Source organism: Pseudochaenichthys georgianus, unplaced genomic scaffold, assembly GCF_902827115.2.
Source record: "Pseudochaenichthys georgianus unplaced genomic scaffold, fPseGeo1.2 scaffold_373_arrow_ctg1, whole genome shotgun sequence".
Taxonomy (NCBI): domain Eukaryota; kingdom Metazoa; phylum Chordata; class Actinopteri; order Perciformes; family Channichthyidae; genus Pseudochaenichthys; species Pseudochaenichthys georgianus.
In genome coordinates this window covers 128630-150456 of record NW_027262963.1, presented here as the reverse complement: position 1 = coordinate 150456, position 21827 = coordinate 128630, and the positions used below count along the sequence as shown (strand labels likewise).

The window sequence follows — 21827 nt, the reverse complement described above, 5'->3', positions numbered from 1 at the left end:
TGGTAACTAGTTACTGGTTTTCAGTAACTAGCACAACACTGGTTGTCTTTCCTGGCTTTCGCTGTCGTGAGTTTTGGTCGCACAGTCATGATACTTTTCTATTAGAATCAATATGATTTGATATCTTGTTTGCAGATCCGATGAATATACAATATTGCTACCGTAAGTTATTATAGTGCTAATTCAGACGCCCGGCGTTAGACTTGTGTTTTGTTTCGGTACAAATGTTTCATATCGTCAGTTAGCTGAGTTTCTTCCCGTTAAGTGGGTATGACACATTAGTAGGTTGTTAAATGTTAAGAAGCCCTGACACACAGTTCCGTGCCGGCGGGGGCCAACACAACAATATTCAGGCTTAACAGGTTAAGTTCTCGCTGAGAAAAAACGACTTCCTCTCTCCTGATTATGTGGCCGTAAAACATGCTGGAGAAAACCTGCTGGAACATAAGTTGGCCAAGACTTCATACGGACTAGTTTTATTCTGTCTTAACCGGACTCTTGCTATGAGGTACAGCTTACCTCTGATCAGCAGATGGAGGTCGTTCTTTAAAGTTTATGAAGTCTTCCTTCGACGAGTCGCTCTTGAAGGACAGACAGCTGGGAGAGTCTGCTCTCTGCTGCTGGACCCTGAAACAGAAACAGATGCTTTTGCCAGCTGGAGAGAAACTGATGGAAAATATGTTAAATCTCTTCGAGGCACTTTATATAACAACGTAATGCGAGTGATCGCTTTGTGTTGCCGATGTGTGAACAGATTGAAAAGAACATTAAACATTTAAACCTTCCCGACTTTCTGAGTTCCCTATATCAGCCGGTGGACTGCTCTCGATGTGAAGGACGGCTTTTCAGAGAAAATCCAAAAGACGTTTATCTACGAAGCGCCTCGCCTCTCTTCAGCTGCACTCCAGCACCAGCAGTGTGAAGCTAACGTAAAGAATGTGTCTTTAAAGGGTAATGCCAGAGAGTTCATGCAGACTCCGGTCTGATCCTGAACTTCCTGACGGGCAGACCCCAGGCAGTGCGGGTGGGAAACATCACATCCTCCACCCTGATCCTCAACACCGGAGCCCCTCAGGGCTGCGTGCTCAGCCCTCTCCTCTACTCCCTGTTCACTCACGACTGCGTGGCCACACACAGCTCCAACACCATCGTGAAGTTTGCTGACGACACGACCGTCATCGGCCTGATCACCGACGGCAACGAGACGACGTACAGAGAGGAGGTCGAAACCTGACATCTTGGTGCCAGGATAACAACGCTCCCCTCCGCCATCAATGGGACTACGGTGGAGAGAGTCAGCAGCTTCAGGTCCTCGGTGTCCACATCACTGAGGACCTGACATGGCTGCTTTATATTAGTGCTGTCAAAATTATTTTATTTAATTTAAAAATATGTAACGCATTTAACGCATGTGCAGAATGGCCCGCCCCATACAGTGGCAGCGCCAGGGTATGGCTTCACTGGAGAACTGCGCTAAAACAGCTGATCACAACGTTCACACTCTGTGGTCACGAAGTACTCCACTAGCCCCCCCCCCCCTCTGTCGACTTTCCTGAAGTACTCCACTAGCCGCCGCCCCCCCCCCCCCCCCCCTCTGTCGACTTTCCTGAAGTACTCCCCCGTTGATAGAAATCAACACGTAATGAATTCAGACCCCACGGTTTGATGATTGATAGGTGTGTGGGCTGTCTGTCATTTTGACACGCAGAACAATGTTATAATAAACATAGATACTGTGTTAAATGGATATATCCGCCTTCTTTCATTTATCTTTCCATTCCCAACAATACATATAAAGAAATGGCATATTTTGGACATAGTTCGAATGGTGATTAATCTGATTAATTAATTTTTAAGCTGTGATTAATCTGATTAAAACATTTAATCGTTTGACAGCCCTACTTTATATATATGTTACGTGTTTTTATTGTTAAGTAACTAGTAGTCTAGTTATTGCACACTGGGACAGGGCTGCACTCTGAATCTCATTATATTTTTGTACAATGACAATAAAAGTCTATAACTTTATATCAAACGGCTTTTAGTCAGTTTGAGTCTTACCCCCCATCAGCAGATTGAGGCTCCATTGAGCGGTCACTCTTAGAGGACTCAGGTCCAGGTTCAGGTCCGGGTCCAGGTCCGGGTTCAGGTCCAGTTCCGGGTCCGGATACAGGTCCGGGTTCAGGTTCAGATCCGGGTCCAGGTTCCAGGTCCATGTTGTTGGTCCTCACAGTGTAATCTTTAGGAGGAAACCACTTCCTGTCGCTTCCTCTTTGCCTTTCTTTGGGATCACGCTTCACTTCGATTGGACTCTGAAAATAAATTCTCCACATTTATTAATTTTTAAATGTATGTCTTTTATATTTAAACATTAATTTTCTTTATATTACCCCTTGTATTTATAATTGTTTCATATATTATTTATATTGGATTACAATTTTTATTTATTTCATGATATGTTTCCACGATTCCTGTTTACACAAGTATTTTAATATTATTTATTTTAATGTTATGTATTTTATTTCATGCTCCTTTACTCTTATCTCTGTTTACTATAGATTTGAATTGTTCTTTAGTGAACAGCGTTCCTGTGAATGAGGCTGCGGGGATCTGGCGCCCTCTGGTGGCCAATCTACACATGTACATATCATTATAAATCATTCCTCTTTATATTTCACATGTATATATTATTATAAATCATTCCTCTTTATATTTCACATGTACATATCATTATAAATCATTCCTCTTTATATTTCAACGTGTATATATTATTATAAATCATTCTCTTTATATTTCCACATGTATATATTATTATAAATCATTCCTCTTTATATTTCCACATGTACATATCATTATAAATCATTCTTCTTTATATTTCCACATGTACATATCTTTATAAATCATTCCTCTTTATATTTCAGCCCTTTTATAAATGTCCATCCTAGTGGACGTCAGGACGTCTTCATGGACTTTATGACTCAATATCGTTGCAGGAGACGGAACTGAAGCAGACATTTTCTGCACCAGAAAGTTCAGGGAGATTCAGATGATGAGAGAGGTGAGGCTTTCACACCTGGGACAGAAGAGGTTAAGAAGAGGGGGGGGGGGTGCAGGAGGCTCCATGAGCGCACAGACAGAGAGACAGAGAGGGACGAGCTGGAAAGACACGCCCCCTGTGGGCCCAGAGGAGCACGTGTGTCTCATTGTTGTTTCTATCTGAAGTGGAGCCGTGACTAATGACATGACACAACCAGTCGAGAGGACCTGCAGCCCGTGCCGACTGGAGTCAGTGAGGGACTTCCCACGACATCGACTACAAAGTCTTTGAAGATCCGGAAAGACTCACCAACAACAAGCTAGTTGTGTATTGACCAAATACACAGCAATGTTCAGATCAATGACTTCTTCATGTTTTAAATAAAGCTGAGTGTATTATTGTATTAATATCACTCTATAAGTAGACTGGACTACTGCAAAGGTGTCTTCACAGGTCTCACTAAAAAATCTATTAGAAAGCTGCAGCTGATTCAGAACGCCGCTGCTCGAGTCCTCACTGACACTAAGAAAGTGGATCACATCACTCCTGCTCTGAAGTCTTCACACTGGCTTCCTGTGTGTCAAAGAATAGATTTCTAAATACTGCTGCTGGTTTATAAAGCACTGAATGGTTTAGGCCCAAAATACATTTCTGACCTCCTGCTAAACTATGAACCATCCAGATCTCTCAGGTCTTCAGGGACTGGTCAGCTTCCTGTCCCCAGAGACAGAACTAAACATGGAGAAGCAGCGTTCAGTTATTATGCTCCAAACATCTGGAACAAGCTCCCAGAAACCTGCAGGTCCGCTGCAACTCTGACTACTTTCAAATCCAGGCTGAAGACTTTTCTTTTTGTCGCTGCTTTTATTTGAACTATTCACATCTTAAACTGCACTGTAACTTTTATCCATGTACTTTTTCTTGTAATGTTTAATTGAACTATTTATATTTTAGACTGCACTGTAACTTTCATCCATGTATTTTTTTCTTAATGTTTATTTGATTAGCTTTTATTTTTTAATGCTTAATGTCTTTCATTTTTTTTTTTTTTTTTTTTTTTTTTTTGTGTAAAGCACTTTGAATTGCCTTGCGTTGAAAAGTGCTCTATAAATAAACTTGCCTTGCCTTGCCTTGCCTTGCCTTGCCTATAACCACAACACGTTACATAGTCTATCTGTTGTCAAACTGAAATGGCCCCACGTCCTCTCCAGTGGACAGACTGTAACATTTTAAAATAAAAACAGTCTAAATTATAAGATGTTTTTTTAACCCTAAATAGGAAATCACAAAAAAGGGAAATTGGAAGACACTTCTTTTCCTCGGGTCCCACGAGCAGTGCCGTGCACAGACATTTATAGGGGCAGGTGCTCAAGAGAAGAAAAAAAAGGGCACCTTCTGAGTCGTCGTGGTGGTCGCCCGCGCGCGAATCCTGCGTGCACCGAAATTGTGCCGGATAATGGCGGATTTTGTTAGTTTCTTTTGGGTGTTTGGTTACTCCTTCCATCTCTCCCTCGTGTTGGTCATCGTCAGAGAGCACTGCTTCTGAACACGGTGCTGCTCTGGACTCTGACATGTCTGCTTCATCTGTGTCTGACTCAGAGATACTTTCTATGGATCTGTCTCCCTCGTCTTAGATGGACTATTGCAGGACAGCAGGGGCTGCTTCCCTGAGCCTAGAATACACACAATATAGAATGTGATGTGTATTTCAATTATGTGGGGAAGGCAATGCAATGCATGAAACATCAAGACTCACCAGACTTTAACTGGCATGGCCGACATGCAACACCCGACCACTAGTTGTTGTTTTGTTGTCATTTGGCAAGTAGCTTCATGTCTGATTCAGTATCACCAAAGCACTTAGTGTGGTTACAATACATTGTGGGCCTCTCAATACAATTATATTATTATTATTATTATTATTGTTATCACAGTTCAAATCTGAGCATGAAAGGGCTCTAGACAGACAGTGTGTCCCTAACATGACTCTGGCCTTTCTTCTTCATCTTCATCAGTGATGAAGGGTTCATCAGCACATCTGCATCCTCCTCCTCCTTGCTGGTGGGCTCAGGCTGCTTCGCCCAGGAGAGCAGAGAGCTGCTTCCCGGCTGCTTGTAGCTCTCTTTGTTTCTTTTCTCATCCCGTCTCTTCTTGGCATTATTCTACAAGTGGTAAATGAGCTAACTCAATGTCCTGCTCTGCTGTGCATGATCATTAAGGGTTCATCTCAGAGAAACACTTAACAGCAGCATTCATGTAAACCTATAAGGTTACTAGGCTACTACTTATATTGTACTTTCTGAGGCATTTTTACTTTACTTGAGTATTTCCCACTTTTCAATACATGTACTTCTACTCCACTACATCTCAGATGCAAATATTCTCCTTTTACTCCACTACAATTATTTGAAAACTTTAGTTACTAGTTACTACGTAGATTTTGATTAAGATTATTACAAAACATACATTTAATCACTTCAGCCCTAGCATAATGACGCATTGTGAGATCTGCTATTTTCAAAAGTGCCGTGGCCTGTCTGATGACTGACTCTGCGCGCTGCGCGTTCACGTTGAGAGCAGGGAAGGGAGGGGCTGCAGCCAGGGCACGTACGGGAGTTCCGCGGGGCACGTGTGGGGATGTCTGACACAATTACAACGCGCATTTGGGGCATTGCTGTATATATTAGAAGCTTTGAATCCAGAATGGATCGATGTCACCATGAGCCACATACAGTACACTGTAAACAATCAAATAAAAACTGTAAAAAACGAACTTTCAAAAGGGCACATTGCTGTCCAGAGGGCAACACGGGCAGGTGCCCAAGCACTACCTAGAGTCTGTGTGTGCATGTCTCTGCCCACGAGGACACATTATTATAAAGTATTACTCTAAATATTTCCACATGTTTATATCATTATACTTTATTAATCTTTCATTCCTTTCTTTCAATACTCCGCTGGTCATGTGACGAGGAACAACCAGCAGAGATCTATTTCCGGTGCTCTGTTCACTTCAGGAAATATGTCGGAGAACACACACACACACACACACACACACACACACACACACAGACAACACACACAACACACACACACACACACACGCACTCACACACACACACAAGCACACACACAGACACACACACACTCGCACACACACACAAGCACACACTCACACACACAAGCACACACACAAGCACACACACAGACAAACACACACAGACAAACACACACAGGCACACACTCACACACACACACACACACACACACACACACACAAACACACGCAAACACACACAAACACGCACAACGCACACACAAACACACGCAAACGCACACAAACACACACACGCACACAAACACACTCGCACACGCGCACGCACACACACGCGCACACGCACACACAGAAGTTCCAGACATACTTCAAAGTGATCAGAATACAGAGGTGGTGAGAAGCGTCCATGTGGAGTTACTCTCTGAGCAATGATTGGTCAGAAGAGGAGTCTCTAAAAGCTCTAAAGTCACAAAGAGTTACAAACCTTTCGAGAGAAGAAGAAGAAGCTGCGACACCGCGAGGACAAAGTGAAAGTAAACTGCAAACAGGAAGCCCTTCAAAATAAGAGCCCTTACAGAACAGTGATAGCTGACTTTAAACCGGAAGCTGGAAGCATCAGACAGCTGCTGGAAGGAAGCTCTAGCAGGGGTGTCAAACTCAAGACCCGGGGGCCAAATCCGGCCCGCGACTTCATTTAATGCGGCCCCACAAGAGCTCTGAAAGAATATGATACGTTTCTTATACGGTTACATGCCGATTTACAGAAGAACGTTGCTGTTAAGTATTACTTTGTAATAGCACCCTTACTCCATGTTCAATGGTACGTCCCATAGATATAAACACTAGATGACTCACCCGCGCTGCTGGCCAATGGAGACCGCCATCTTGGCCGCCATCTTGCGACAGGCAGTGCTCTCATTCATAACATTGTGGTTTACTATTTAAATAACCATAGCTTGCTCAATTTTCAACCAATTTTCAAACGGTTTGGTTTTTTATAAACATCAAATATGTAGTTATGATACTGCATACTTATAATCATGGACTTTCTTATGAAAATAACATTAATCAGATAAAGCAATAGCTATACACACAAGGTATTTATATATAATATTTTCCGGTGTGTATATATATATATATATATATATTTCCATTTATGTTATTATATTGTTAATATTTAAAATAAATTATGAAATTAAAATATATTAATATTTGATCTATAAAGATCGGTCTCATGTTACCACTCTGTAAGCCAAGAGTTGTTAATTTAGCCTTAGCTTGAAGAACAGGGACACAACTAATGACAATAGCATATGGCATATATTATTTAGATATTCACACCTTTATCAGAAGAAGCAAACCAACACAAAATGTGCTCACGGACAGGCCAGCTCTGTCTCATTTATCACAATTATTTTTGACATCAGATCTTCATATCGTCCTAGTTTTGTATTTAGTTTCTAGATTTGTAAACAAATCCAGAACCTTTGAAACACGTCACCACTTCACAGCACGGTGCGCTGAGTTCTCGTAGTCGAAAAAAGCCCAAGAGTAATATAAACTGTACCCTGTGTCCTTCTGTAGTCCATTTCCTGTTGTTTGTCTTGTCTCACCCCGGCTGGTATCTCACTAAATCCACTGTTTAATTGTTCCCTATATTGCCCCTATGCCCTGTAAGGTGTCCTTGCATGGTGAAAGTGTTTGCACATGTTTATTCAAGTGGACGAGTGACATAGAGCAGTGAGATGGCCAGTGGTTCTCAAACCTTTTACACAGAGTACCACCTCAAATTATATTGGGCTCTCCTAGTAACACCATCATAGACCTTCCTGGGTACCACCGAGATAAAGGATTTCATATGACAAGCCATATGATGCTCTCATTTGTTAGTGACATTCCACATGCAGGTAAGATAAGATAAGATAAGATGGTACTTTATTATCCCAATTTGGAAAACATTTGTAGTTCCAGCAGCACAAGGGACAAGGCATTATCTGTCTGTCCAGCTGCAGGTGGAGAGGGTGGGGTTATCTGTCTGTCCAGCTGCAGGTGGAGAGGGGGGGTTATCTGTCTGTCCAGCTGCAGGTGGAGAGGGGGGGTTATCTGTCTGTCCAGCTGCAGGTGGAGAGGATGGGGTTATCTGACTGTCCAGCTGCAGGTGGAGAGGATGGGGTTATCTGACTGTCCAGCTGCAGGTGGAGAGGATGGGGTTATCTGTCTGTCCAGCTGCAGGTGGAGAGGATGGGGTTATCTGTCTGTCCAGCTGCAGGTGGAGAGGATGGGGTTATCTGTCTGTCCAGCTGCAGGTGGAGAGGATGGGGGTATCTGTCTGTCCAGCTGCAGGTGGAGAGGATGGGGTTATCTGACTGTCCAGCTGCAGGTGGAGAGGATGGGGTTATCTGACTGTCCAGCTGCAGGTGGAGAGGATGGGGGTATCTGTCTGTCCAGCTGCAGGTGGAGAGGATGGGTGGGGTTATCTGACTGTCCAGCTGCAGGTGGAGAGGATGGGGTTATCTGTCTGTCCAGCTGCAGGTGGACAGGGTGGGGTTATCTGCCTGTCCAGCTGCAGGTGGAGAGGGTGGGGTTATCTGCCTGTCCAGCTGCAGGTGGAGAGGGGGGGTGGGGTTATCTGTTATCTGTCTGTGTGTGGATTTGATCCAGAGGATCTGACTGTGGATGTGGGATACTGGTTTAAAGGAAGCACCAATCGTAAAGGTTACCTGACAGGTATGTGCAGTCCAAATGAAATGCAGTTAAATTAAATTGAAATTAAGATGTTCCATTCTTGTCATAGAATTCTGTGAGCTCCATGGAAGCGAGTATTTAGAAATACTTATGCACGTTTCCACTCGATGGTTGAGCCTGGAGAGGTGTTTGACTCGTACCCTGCAGCAGTATGAGCCACTGGCAGCTACTTCAAGTCATCAGGTAGGCATCACATTTCAATGATCCAAATGAACGAGTATTATAACAGACTGAAGTAAGTAAATGTATGTAGTATGCACAACCTGTGTTTTTTGTATTCACAGATGAGAAACAACCAAGGTTCAGGAGGCTGTTGGAAGCATTCTCTAACCCAATGACAGAGGTGTACCTGCTGTTCTATCAAGCAGTCTTCTCCACCTTCAGCCTCCTCCTCCAGAGAGAGAAGTCCTCCATCTTCCTTCGACATGATGAGGTACATTGGGAAGGTTGGGATACAGCATGCTAGTAATAATGTACTATGTTTGTTCCTTTTTTCATTAGCACTCTACTTCTAGGTTACATTTAATTTTGAAAATCTTTTCTGAAATACAAATGTGTAGATACGGAGTTTCATCCGCAAGTTGCTTTCGAAGTTTCTGAAGCCCGCAGCACTGCAGCACCGGGAGTCGCATGAAATCCTCGATAAGGACCCATCGAACCGAGTGCCAGGCAATCCTCCAGGTTCCACATCAGCAGATGCACGTGCACTATCCACTCACATCGTACTGTTGGTGTTTGTTAGAGGGCTGCTTGTGCAGACAAGTTATGAGTTTCATCATCTCATCTCATCACACACGACCACAATGGAAACAAGTCCACAGGACTTTCCTATGTTCTCCTTTTAGCCCAAATGAGTGCCTGTACCTTGTGTCACTGATGTGATGAAGATACTTAAAGGGGTGCTTTCAAGTTAGCTATTGTGGTTGTTGATGATTGCTAAAGTGACTCAACACCGGTCTCATACTGACATGTTGGTGTTGGGAATGAGAACATATTGCATCAATCTTTCTCCAGAATCGCACACAGCACCTTAATGAGGTGACGTTGTTGATTTATTGTGTCTCTCGTAGGAGAAAAGCTGGTGATCGGCTTCACTACTCGAGGTACACTCAACAGGCTCCTTGATGCAGGAGACATTGCACCGCAGCAAGTGCAGAGGTTCCAGCAGGCAGCAGTGTTCTGGTGAGGGCTGTGGAGTCTGCCATGAAGAAACTCCCCATGAGAGAGCCCCTGATCAAACATGCCATGTCTCTGGATGTCCAGCAGAGGGCAGAGTGGAAGACGCCTTGTACTTTGTCCACAGGTTAGTTGGGGTATCAAGTCAAGTACATGTATCTTTAGTGCCAAATCACAACACAAGTTATCTCAATATGCTTAATAAGTCGAGCAGGTTAAAGACTATTGGCACATTTTCTTAATAGATTGTAAAGTTTAATGACCACATCTGAAAAGCAACCTGTTTCAGCTACATTACTTTACCAGATCAGTGCACATTGTGTTCTTTTTAGGTTTCCTGAACTTCTCCCATACAACGGACCTGAGGAGCGTGACAAACTGGGTGAGCAGGTTCTGGACTACCAGTCCATGCACATTGCCATGCCCGAAGACCCAGCCACGTTCGACATAGAGAACTTTTGGGGGAACATGGCATCAATGACGAATAAGGTAAGTATTATTCTGCACCCTTTGAAATACCCATTGACCTAATCAACTTAATTCTATACAAAAATACTTGAGAGTAATTAGGCTTCCTACATTTTTCAAAGGTGACCGGGATGAGCAGATTTGGGAGGCTCTCTCGTATTGCCAAGTTGGTGTTGGTACTTCCGCATTCAAATGCTGATGCTGAACGAGTGTTCTCTGTGGTGGGACTGAACAAACCCGAAACAGTTTGGCTCTTGATGAACTCTGTCATCCATCATGACTGTGAAGATGGCAAACCTTGAGCCACAGTGTTTCAAATGGGAGCCCCCTCCCTCTGTCATCAAGGCATCAACATCAGCCACAAACACCTACAACATGAGACATGTCATGTAAAAGAAAAAAACATAAACAAAGACATGCACTTTATTTTTTTATAATATATATTATATATATATTATTCAGGTTCTAATGTTGTTACACTTAAAGAAAAAATGCACTAAAGGAAAAGGCTGCTATTGGTTCTTAAAAGGCTGCTATTGTTTCATTATATTGACATTTTATAAATAAATGTATTTTATTTGTTAAACTTTTTCTTGTTACAATTGTTTTCATTTCTACTTGTGCTGGTCAATTATTAACACTATATAAGCATGAGAAGGCCGACAGTGCAGGGAGAGCAGCTGGCATGGGGGTGAAGACATCACAACAGTCTTAATGTTAATTTAAATTGAGATATTCCTCTAAATCGACGTTAAAAAAGGCCAAAAAAAAATCGCCGTCGAACGCATCAACCCCAAAAGTCTCACTCCTACTTTTTACTGAAACTTGGCAGCCCTGGGCGAGGGGCTAATGGCGGACTCTGGTGAAGGCATGGGCGATAGAACGTCTCGGCACGTCGGGGGCGGAGCACATACGTGATGACGTCAGACCAGCGTCAGACAGATTCAGTAAACACGTTTGAGTACTATTACTGTAATAGTCCTTTATGCTATATAGATGACCACAGGTCATGGAGAGTAATGAGGTATCCGTAGACCTTTGTATGAGGCATCTTTATTGGTTGACAGGTCTACAGCCATGACACATAGATCGCTCGTAGATGCGGGCTTGCATACACCAGTATCACTCCGCCGCCGCACCCCATCACTAACGTCCTGATGGTATATGTGCGCGGCACTATATACTACATCCTCCTTTCTTACAATGAAAGTTGCATATAACATTTGCTGTAGTAAACATTCTATAACGGTCTCAATATTAACATTGTTCACTTGTTAACATGCGAATATATATAAATATATATAAATTATATTTTGTATGAACATTAACATGTCAACTTAGAATCAGTGTATATCCCTCCAACATCCTCATATAAACAACACACCTTACTCTTCTCTTTTTTATGTTCTTTCTTTAGCAAATAGAGTCAGGATCTTAACTATAAACTCTGTGTTAGCACAACCTTTAGCCTGAGCTAATTGGGACATCTTTGTATCTCTCAGGCGGTCCAATAAGTCGGCCACATCTGGTTCTTCTTGTGCTCTGCGGTGAAGACATTTCACATTCAACAGTCTCTGACGTGTCTGCATCTGGCGTGCACAGTTGATTGTCTTCAGGTAAGTCAGGTTCTGGGTCCATTTGGGTGCCGTGTGGTGTTTTCCTCAGATGTCTCATCAGATGTCTCCTCAGATGTCTCCTCAGATGTCTCCTCAGATGTCTCCTCGAGTGCTGACCTGAAGATGTGACCACATCATAGGAACGTGGCTCACCTCTCTGTGCAGTGACCGAAGCTGGACGCCAGCCCTGCTCAGTCTCCATGTGAACAGCACTTCCTGGTTGCAGCTCAGGAAGCGGCCTCGTTCCTCTGTCATAATACTGCTGCTGCCTCCTCTGTAGATTCTCGAGAGTCGAGTGAGCATCCTTAGGCACAGCAGGCTGAAGCACCACGTGGAGCTCGGTAAGGTGCTCCTTAGCACTCTCCCCATGAGCATGTGTGCGGGTGAGTATTGCGTGCCGGTTACAGGTGTGTTTCTCCGGATGAGCAGGGCACGATGAGGGTCTGTGTTTGTTAGTTGTGCTTTTTAAGAACATGTTTAACAGTTCGTACGGTCCTTTCAGCCGGACCATGGACTGCAGAGCCTGGGCCCGAAGGAGTGAGTCACACACACACACACACACACACACACACACACACACACACACACACACACACACACACACACACACACACACACTATCTCTTTTGGTATTCCTATCCTGGAGAAGACTGATTTCATGTTCTTAATGACAGTGTGTGAAGTCTTGTCGTTAATGTTCGGCACCTCAGGATGTTTCGGCAGGTAGTCGACCATCAGTAGGAATGATTGCCCTTTTATTTCAAAGATGTCAGCCCCTATTTTGAGCAGAGGAAGCTCAGGAATGTCGTGTGAGACCAGAGGCCCCCTCTGGTTTCTGGGCTGCTGACATGCCCCACCCCTCTCCACCATGTGTTCCATCTCTCTGGACACACCTGCCAGTACCAGTGCCTTCGGGCACGTGCTTGTGTCCGCTGCATTCCTTGATGAGCCACATGTAATGTTTGCAGCATGTCGCTTCTCATTGAGCTCGGGAGGATTATCCTGTCACCTGCAAACATGATCTCATGTATTACTGACAGAGTGTGTCTGATAGGCCAGTATTGAACCAGTCTAGTGTGTACTGGTTTCCTGTGTCGTGGCCAGCCTGTCTGTGTGTTTCCTGCTGTAGTGTTTCATCATTAGCTGTTCCACTTTGAGCTGTTGCAGCGTCTCAGTGCTCAAAGCATCTGTTGGCTCCAGAGCACAGACAACTTTCTCATCTGTGATGTCATCAGCTGTTGAGTGTTCATCACGTGTGACAGCTCGTGAGAGTGTGTCTGCGATCAGTAGGTCTCTACCTGGTGTGTAGATGACATTCAAGTCATATCGCTGCAGCTGGAGGAGCATCCTTTGGAGTCTGGAGGGAGCTGCTCCAAGCGGCTTTCCAGAGTGCTTACAGAGGTTTGTGGTCTGACTGCACGTCCACTTCAATCCGTACACGTACTGATGCAACCTCTTCACAGAGAAGACCATGGCTAACAGTTCCTTTTCTATTTGAGCATAGTTCTTTTCTGTTTGTGTTCGTGCTCTTGATGCATAGCTACTGGGTGGCCCTCTTTGGATGCATCGGCCCGTATGATGAGCTGTTCCTTTGGGTCATAGTAACTGAGTGCAGCAGCTGTACTGAGAGCATCTTTCTGTTGTTTGACTGCTTCATGGTGTTCGTGCTGCCACAGCCACACACTGTCTTCCCTCACTGTCTCCGTGGTGCTGATATGGTGGCCTCGCCTGGGATGTACTGAGCTAGGGTTTCACCATGCCCAGCAGTCGCTGTAGTCCTGTTTGGTCAGTTGGTGTTGGCATGCCTGTGATGGCCTTGATCTTAGCGTTGTCTGCTCTAACGCCCTCTGAAGTGACCGTGTGGCCCATGCAGCTGACACTGCTCACCTTGTACTGCATCTCGTGTTTGTTGAACTTCACATTAGCCTCCTTTGCTCTGCTATCACTTCCTGTAATATCTCATCGTGTTCTTTCTCTGACGATGCAGCAGTTATCATGTCGTCTGCAGTGATGTGGATCCCTTGGATGTCTCCAAATGTCTCACAGTCGCGTTGCTGGAAAACCTCACTTGCTGACTTGATCCCAAATGGAAGACGTTTAAAGCGGTATCTCCCCCATGGTGTGTTAAATGTGCACAGTAGGGAGGACTCTTTATCAGCTAGTTTGCCAATATCCATCTTTTTCATCCAGCACTGTGAAAAGTTTCTTACCAGCTAGTTTGCACTGAACTTCATCGGTCGTTGGAATGGAGTAGTGCTGCCTGAGAATAGCTTTGTTTAAGTCACTGGGATCCAAGCAAACCCGTAACTTTTTTCTGTCTTTCTTTTCTGTGATCACCAGACTGCTATTAACCCATGGTGTAGGCTCAGTTAGCTGTACAATAAAATCAGCTTGTAGCTAGAGATGTCCCGATCCGATCACGTGATCGGGGATCGGAGCCGATCACGTGATTTTCAAAAGATCGGGGATCGGGATTTTTTATTTTTTATTTAATGTTACAAAACAAAAAAGACCATGTTCACGTCTTAAAGTCATCCTGAGGACTTAGTTTTAAAATGACTCAACATCATGTATGTGTTGCTTCTCTTGGGCTTGTTTTCAGACCTGGTTGCTTATTCCTCTGAAAGCTGGCAACAGAGTGGGCGCAGTGTCTAATAGTAGCAGCAAGCTAACGAGAGGCTACGTTCAGCTGGTGACTCGGGAGTCGGGACAGAGAAAATGTCAGGAGTTTGGAAGTATTATAAAATTGAAAGCGAAGGCAGTGTAACAGCCAGATGCAATGTTTGCAAGGCGGAGGTTCCACGTGGTGGAAAGAACAGAGCTACGTTCAACACGACCAATCTAACACGCCACCTGAGAAACAAACACCAACAACAACACGACGAGTACACAGCGGCCACTCGGGTAACGGCACTGAAACAACCGACACTTTCAGAGACTTTCAAAAGTAAAGAGAAACTGCCCCAGAACAGTGAAAAGGCCAACACAATAACAGCCAAGATAGCTGAATTCATCACGTTGGATGACCAGCCGTTATCTGTTACCTTTTTTTTCTCTTAATGCATTGCATAAAGATCGGATCGGGAAAAATCGGTATTGGCAGATTGTCAAAATCAAATGATCGGAATCGGATCGGGAGCAAAAAAAGGTGATCGGGACATCCCTACACATATACATACTGTGAATTAAATAGTCATTTTATATTTTGGCAGAGTTTCACAGGATAACGAACCTCAACCTGAAGAACCACTTCTATGCGGAGTTGGACAGACATGCCCCCCCCCCCTTCAGAGCCTGTTCAGGAAGAAGGCGGCAAGGAAAGGAAGCTGAAGTTCTGGATCAGCTATTCGCCTCCTATGACCTCCAGGTGAGTCGGTTATGCCTCTTGGTGTTTTATTCTCATACTAGAGTGGATTATCTTTGTCAAAATGTTGATCTCTGCGGTCGTGGAAGAGCCCTTTCTTGTGATATCAGTTGTTGTGTGGTTATACTGTTTAGCATCCAAAGTAAAACAAAGAAGTTCTCTCACTCGAGGAGCAAGGTGACGTCCATGTCCTCGTGCTCTGCCTGCATGTCTGCATGAGGATGACTCCACGTCTCTGAGGCTGTGGCATGTCAGTCAGCATAATAACTGTTTTCAATGCATGTGACAGATCATCAACAAACATAGTTGATCTTGTTACATTGTTTCAGGATCTCTATCGCAGGGAGACAATTATTTGAATTGTTCAGGGTGTCCGCGGGGTCTTAAAAAGTATTAAAAGTTGATAAATCAATTTAGCCAAAAATAAGGCTTTTAAAAAGTATTAAACGGCATTTTCCAAGGTATTAAATTGTGTAGCTTTTTTGCAATAAGTATATAAATTATATTCTAGAGTTTGCCTGAATGTAATCATTGCGTAGGTGTGTAGTGTGATTCTGTGTAGTTTTATTTTTTTCATCCCATTGGATTTGACGTCATCTGAACAGGACATTGCACGCTCTCTGATGACTGCTGCTTGATAGCGCGCGAAGGTCTGTTTACGCCGGTTACAACATGGGGAAATGCAAGTTTGCATCCAAATGGTTGGAGGATATGGAGTTCGAACCATGGCTGAGGCCCGTTTCTGGGAATAACCGTGAGGCCTACTGCTGCGTGTGTCGGAAGGCGATTAGTGTTGCCTCGATGGGGATCAAAGCTGTCCGGTCCCACATGCTAAGTGCTAGCCACAAAGCCGCTGTGGGACGCAAACAACAGGTTTCAATCGCGCATTTCTGCGCAACATCCCCGCCCCCACCCACTATCGCTGAAGCTACTACAGCCTCCGCCACTTCATCTAAAGCTACTGCTGACCTCCGAGTGATGCTGGGCGCCACTCCAACGCTGCGGGCAGAGGTTCTGTGGTGCCTCAACTAGGGGTGCAACAACTAATCGACTTAATCGATTAAAATCGATTACCAAATTAGTTGCCAACTAATTCAGTCGTCGATTCGTTGGTGACGTCATCACGTGGGTTTTACGCGCCGTTAAGCTACAACGTTATTGGTACTGGAGACATTTAAAAAATATATGTCATGTATTATTGATTCAAAAAGATTATATCGCAGTCTTAGTGTGGCCAGCTCGTTTATAATATGTAAAAAGACAAACAAATGCGTCTATGATGTATTTTCGATCAGACGAGATCTCTCTCCCTGGTCTGTGTGGGAGGGGGGCGGGGCCGTTTACACACACGAGGCTGCTACATGTAGCAACACACTGCGGAGGTGGCGGAGAGAACGCCGCTCCGAGGTGTGGTTACCCGTCTCGATGCTCGTTGCCAAAAGTGCAATAAGAGTTTAGCATGTAAGGGCGGTAACACGAGCAATTTGTCTAAACATTTAGCAAAAGTGCTCCACATCCAGACGGAGGAATGCACCGGGTTCGACTGTCTTTCTAGCAGCTCTGTAGCCCCGTCCACGAGTAACGTTTCCACGTCAGGTGTTATGTATGCTAGCAGCAACACACGGAGTTAACTACATTATATAAACATGATGATGATGATGATTTGAGGTAACTGAATTAGTTAGTTTGTTAAAGTTTCAGCTATTCTGTTTACAATTCTGTCATCACATTATTTATTATTTGCTAAAACACTGTTGTTTCTTTTGATGTGAAATATTATTTATTTAATTTAAATGAAAAGCAATGTTCATTTTGTAAACAATTTGTTTAGTTAATTTAATAATATGTATTTTTTAATCAAGTATTCATCTTTATTGTCTTCATTGTTAGTTTCCACATATCTAAAACAACCTCAAGCTAAATCTAAAAGTTGATGGCTAAATAAGAGCTTTTGAGAAATTGTGCAAGGCATAATAGTCCGAATAGTCGATTAATCGTTTCATTAATCGATAGATTAATCGACTATCAAATTAGTCGTTTGTTGCAGCCCTAGCCTCAACACCGTAATGAAACACCAATCCATCAATTCCAATGAAGGGATTTCCGATCTTTTCCAAGCTATGTTCCCAGATTCAGAAATAGCCAAGAAGTTCGCCTGTGGAAAAGACAAAACAGGGTACATAGTCCGATTCGGCTTGGCTCCTTACTTTAAAGAACAGCTCGTTAATAGCATCAACAAGGCTGGGCCGTTTGTGCTGATGTTTGACGAGAGCCTTAATCAAGCCACCAAGAAAAACCAGATGGACGTCCACATTCGTTATTGGGATGATGGCTGTGTCCGGGCCAGGTATCTTGGGTCGCAATTTTTGGGACACGGAAGAGCCGAGGACTTGTTGCATCACATTAAAGTAAGTGTATCTCTAGTCTACTTGCATTCCGTGTTTAGGGCCTGCCTGGGCGATAGCCACGGGTCTTTTTTCTTCAATCCCAGGTCTTTTTTTATTTTCAAAACATTTATTATGAATATGAATTATGTGCTTTGTAAACGACTGAATCTTTTGTGGCACATATGGCTATTTTCGGTACATTTGGCATCTTTTCAGACGCTCTTAGGCAATTAGCGAGTATTATTTAAGATGCGACTAGCGACACATTTTTACGACAAAAGTTATTACCGGGGGAAATGCGAGACATATACATAAAGATCTATTATATGGTCATTTAGCATGTTGCTCAGAGTAATCTCGGTCAGCAGCAGCGCCATATAGATAGAATAGATAGATTATATTATACGGCTCTGGTCAGCAGCAGCACAGTGTCTCTCCCTCTGGTGAGAGTTAGTTACTATGGTTACGGGAGCGCTCTGTGTCTCTGTCGCCCCGAAACATTCTCGCTATTCACAGTGGGAGGAGAGAACGGACATACCACCAGTAATTTGTTTCAATTATAAAATGTAAGTTAATATTGCAATCTTGCTTCATGAAATTTGAACACTAAATAAATGACTAATTTAAGTGTTTGAGTGACAAACCTATAGTTGCACCTTACCGTGCATCTGAATGACCCTGCATTTCAAGAATACACTTTCAAGGATTGTTGTCATTAATTTATTACTGTTAATTCACAGGAATGTGGTGCACAACTGAAGACGAGGCAGCTTATGTCTGTCAGCACGGATGGACCCAACGTCAACTTCAAATTGGTGAACCTTCTACAGAAAGAGCATGCAGAGCTCGATGGAGGTGCTCAGCTTGTCCTTGTTGGAAGCTGTGGCCTTCACACCCTCCACAACGCAGTACAGGCCGGTTTTACGATGTGGCAGCTTGAAAGGCTCCTGAGAGCAATGCACTATCTCTTCCACAACGTTCCTGCGAGGAGAGAGGACTTCACCAGTCTGACAGGGTCCTCCTGCTTCCCACTACCATTCTGCGGCCACAGGTGGGTTGAAAATGTCCGTGTGGCAGAGAGAGCGGTTGAAATGTGGCCGATGCTACAGAAGTACGTGGATGGTGTCAAGAACAAGAAGATCCCAAACCCTGCCGCAGCCTCTTATGAGCGGCAGCACAAGGGGATCCACTCATCGTAGCCAAGCTGCAGTTCTTCTTTGCGATCTCCAGGACCTTCAGCCCCTTCCTGTTAACATTTCAAACTGATGAGCCAGTGATGCCCTTCTTAGCTAAAGACTTGGCTGAGTTACTGAAGGTAATAATAACAGTAATTAAACTGAATTTGATTAATCCACACTAACGGTTCTGGTAGTCTACTGAGACGGTTTGTGAAGAGGGAGCTCCGAGAGGACATCACCCCCCTGAAGCTCACCAAAGTCGATGCAGCTGATGAGAAGAACTGGGTCTCCCGATGAATGCTGACATAGGCCTTGGTGCTGAATCTGTCATCAAGGTAATTTGATATATTTTCAGAGATGTACAGATTTATACAGTTATGGGCCTACTATGTCTTTGCTCCTCTACCTGTACACTGATCCAGCCAGTGCAATATGATACATTGACCTTTTTACCATTGTATTATGCTAATGAAGGCACATTTGTAAATCATCCATTCTGCACAATTTACAGTCCATGTATTATTTGTCAGGCACTTCAGAGCAAACCAGGGAGCCGAGCAGATGAGCTTTCTGTGCTCACGTTCAGGAAAGAGTGCACGAAGGGCCTGGCTGCAATGGTCAAGAAAGTGCAGGAGAAAAGCCCCCTCAAATGTCCAGTCGTCAGGCACGTTGCATGTTTGGATCCCACAAACATGAGCAGGGATCCAGAGTGGGGCATCGGAAAGATGAAGAGTGTAGTCCAAAGATTCCTGCAGGACAAGCAGTTGGCAGGAGGAGTTTCAGCTGGTAGGAACAAGTATTGTTTAGGGACAACAGAAGCTTGTGTGGATTTCATTATTACACATTCTTGTTTACATTTGTTTTAGGAAATCTACAATAAACTGCTTTTTATGTGTACAGATGCTGCGAGCTATGTATCTCTCAAACGAATGATGAAGCAGACGACTGTGGAATGAAATATAATGATATATGAATATTTACTTCTTTCATTTTCTCTGTCAATGTTGTAGGTGATGTGATCGTCCAGCAATTTGAAAGATTTCTGTCTGTTGAGGGTAGAGGTGAAGGCTTCCTCTCCTTCCAGCCTTTTGAGCAGCGGCTCGATGTTTTCCTGCACGAAGCTCTCGGCACATACCCTGAGCTGCGGAGATTCTGCCAGAGCCTTCCACTTCTGTCCCACGGTCAAGCCACGGTGGAAAGGGGGTTCTCGGCCAACAAGGAGGTTGAAACTGTCAACCTCCTTGAAGAATCCCTGGAGGCACCAAGGTTGATCTGCGACCAGGTTAGTGTCTGTGGGGGGCGTTCTAAAGGTGCCACTCACCAAGGAGCCTGGCTTCTGCAGCCTTCACGAGGTACAGGATTGACCTGGATCAACAACAGAAGAAGAGACAGAGTGCCACACAGAGCCTCAAGAGAAGAGCAGTTGAAGATGAGCTAGAACCGCTCAAACAGAAAAGGAAGATCCTAAAAGAAGTGTGCGGCGTCCTTCAGAAAGATGCTGATCCACTTGCTGAGCAGGCTGAGGGGAAAGCTGGATCTTTAATGGCTTAGTGTTTCTTTACTAAGTGTTCCCGGTGGTTTGCTTCCTGTCATTAACGCTGAGCTTCCTTTAAATCCCTGCGAGGCTTCACAACATTTAGTAACATTTGAAACAAACAATAATCCAAGCATTAAAACACGGAGAAGTACAGCAGGGTGAATACTGCCTTTAAAGGGGAAATACTTTAGAAATCAAAGCTCAACATGTTCTTTCAATCTCAGGGACCTGTGACTCTTTGTTCCGCGGACACGTGGCGCCTCACAGTGGGCAGAGGCGGTACTGCAGACCTCACATCCACTGCTCAGAAGGTTTGATCTTTCTACACTTTTATACAATTTAGTCTTTATTTTAGTCCGAAATGTTCTTATATAAATCTTAGCAGGAGCAGGATAGAGACACTTAAGTATAAAAGGATAAAAGAAGACGTAATGCTGTAAGTACAAAGCAGGAATAAGTCACCTTTAAACATGTCACATAGAATAAGGTCAAACAGAACACTGAACATTAGAATACAGAATATAGTGTCTTTACATATACTGTAGTGTAAAGAAGTGAAAGTAACGGATGCACGGATCGGTGCATTGTGCAGAGTATTTAGGAGAAGGTAAAGAGTGACATCTAGTGGAGGAAACTGCACATTACCGACCTGTGTAAACAGAATTCAATCTGCAACTACAAATCCTAATATGTTGTTAACATGTTAATAATGCAGTCTATCAAATGTCAAGAAATACCTTTTTACTATCATTCCTCTAAGAAACATGGATATTTGAAATGAAGACCAACTCAACATTGCAAAGGCAAGGCAGTTTATTTATACACTCTAAAACATGCTGGGTGATTTCTATAAACACATTGCTGGGTTGATTTGGCTGGGTCGTAATGATGGGTTATTACTGTAGACACACTGGTGGGTTGTTCATGCTGGGGCAAAGGGGTTATTAGGGCTTCAATTGCAGTTGAACACCTGCCGGGGTTATTTTTAACCCAGAGGTTGCTTTATTCATTTCCCACTTCTGAATCATTCTGGAACCATCTCTTTGTCATTTCTCACAACACAAGGTATGTAACCTATATTTTACCTATATTTATATAATTATACCATTCTGTAACTTGTTGAATCACTAGTAACTAAGTGATTTTGAAAAACCACTAATCACCAGTGATTTCACAGAATCACCATGTTCTTGCACGCTGTGTGAGACCGAACATTACCAGCTTCTGAAAGAAAATGGGTTGTTTTAACTCACACATTTAAAAA

The 21827-nt window shown here is 43.7% G+C and overlaps 1 protein-coding gene across 1 annotated transcript in view; it reads right to left on the bottom strand.

Moving 5' to 3' along the window:
* Positions 1-21827, bottom strand: part of LOC117442236 (NACHT, LRR and PYD domains-containing protein 3-like) — a 123494-nt gene that overhangs the window by 35954 nt on the left and 65713 nt on the right. The window contains exon 4 of the mRNA XM_071202382.1: positions 520-627. Coding sequence (XP_071058483.1) covers positions 520-627 — 108 coding nt within the window. The remainder of the gene's footprint in view (positions 1-519; positions 628-21827) is intronic.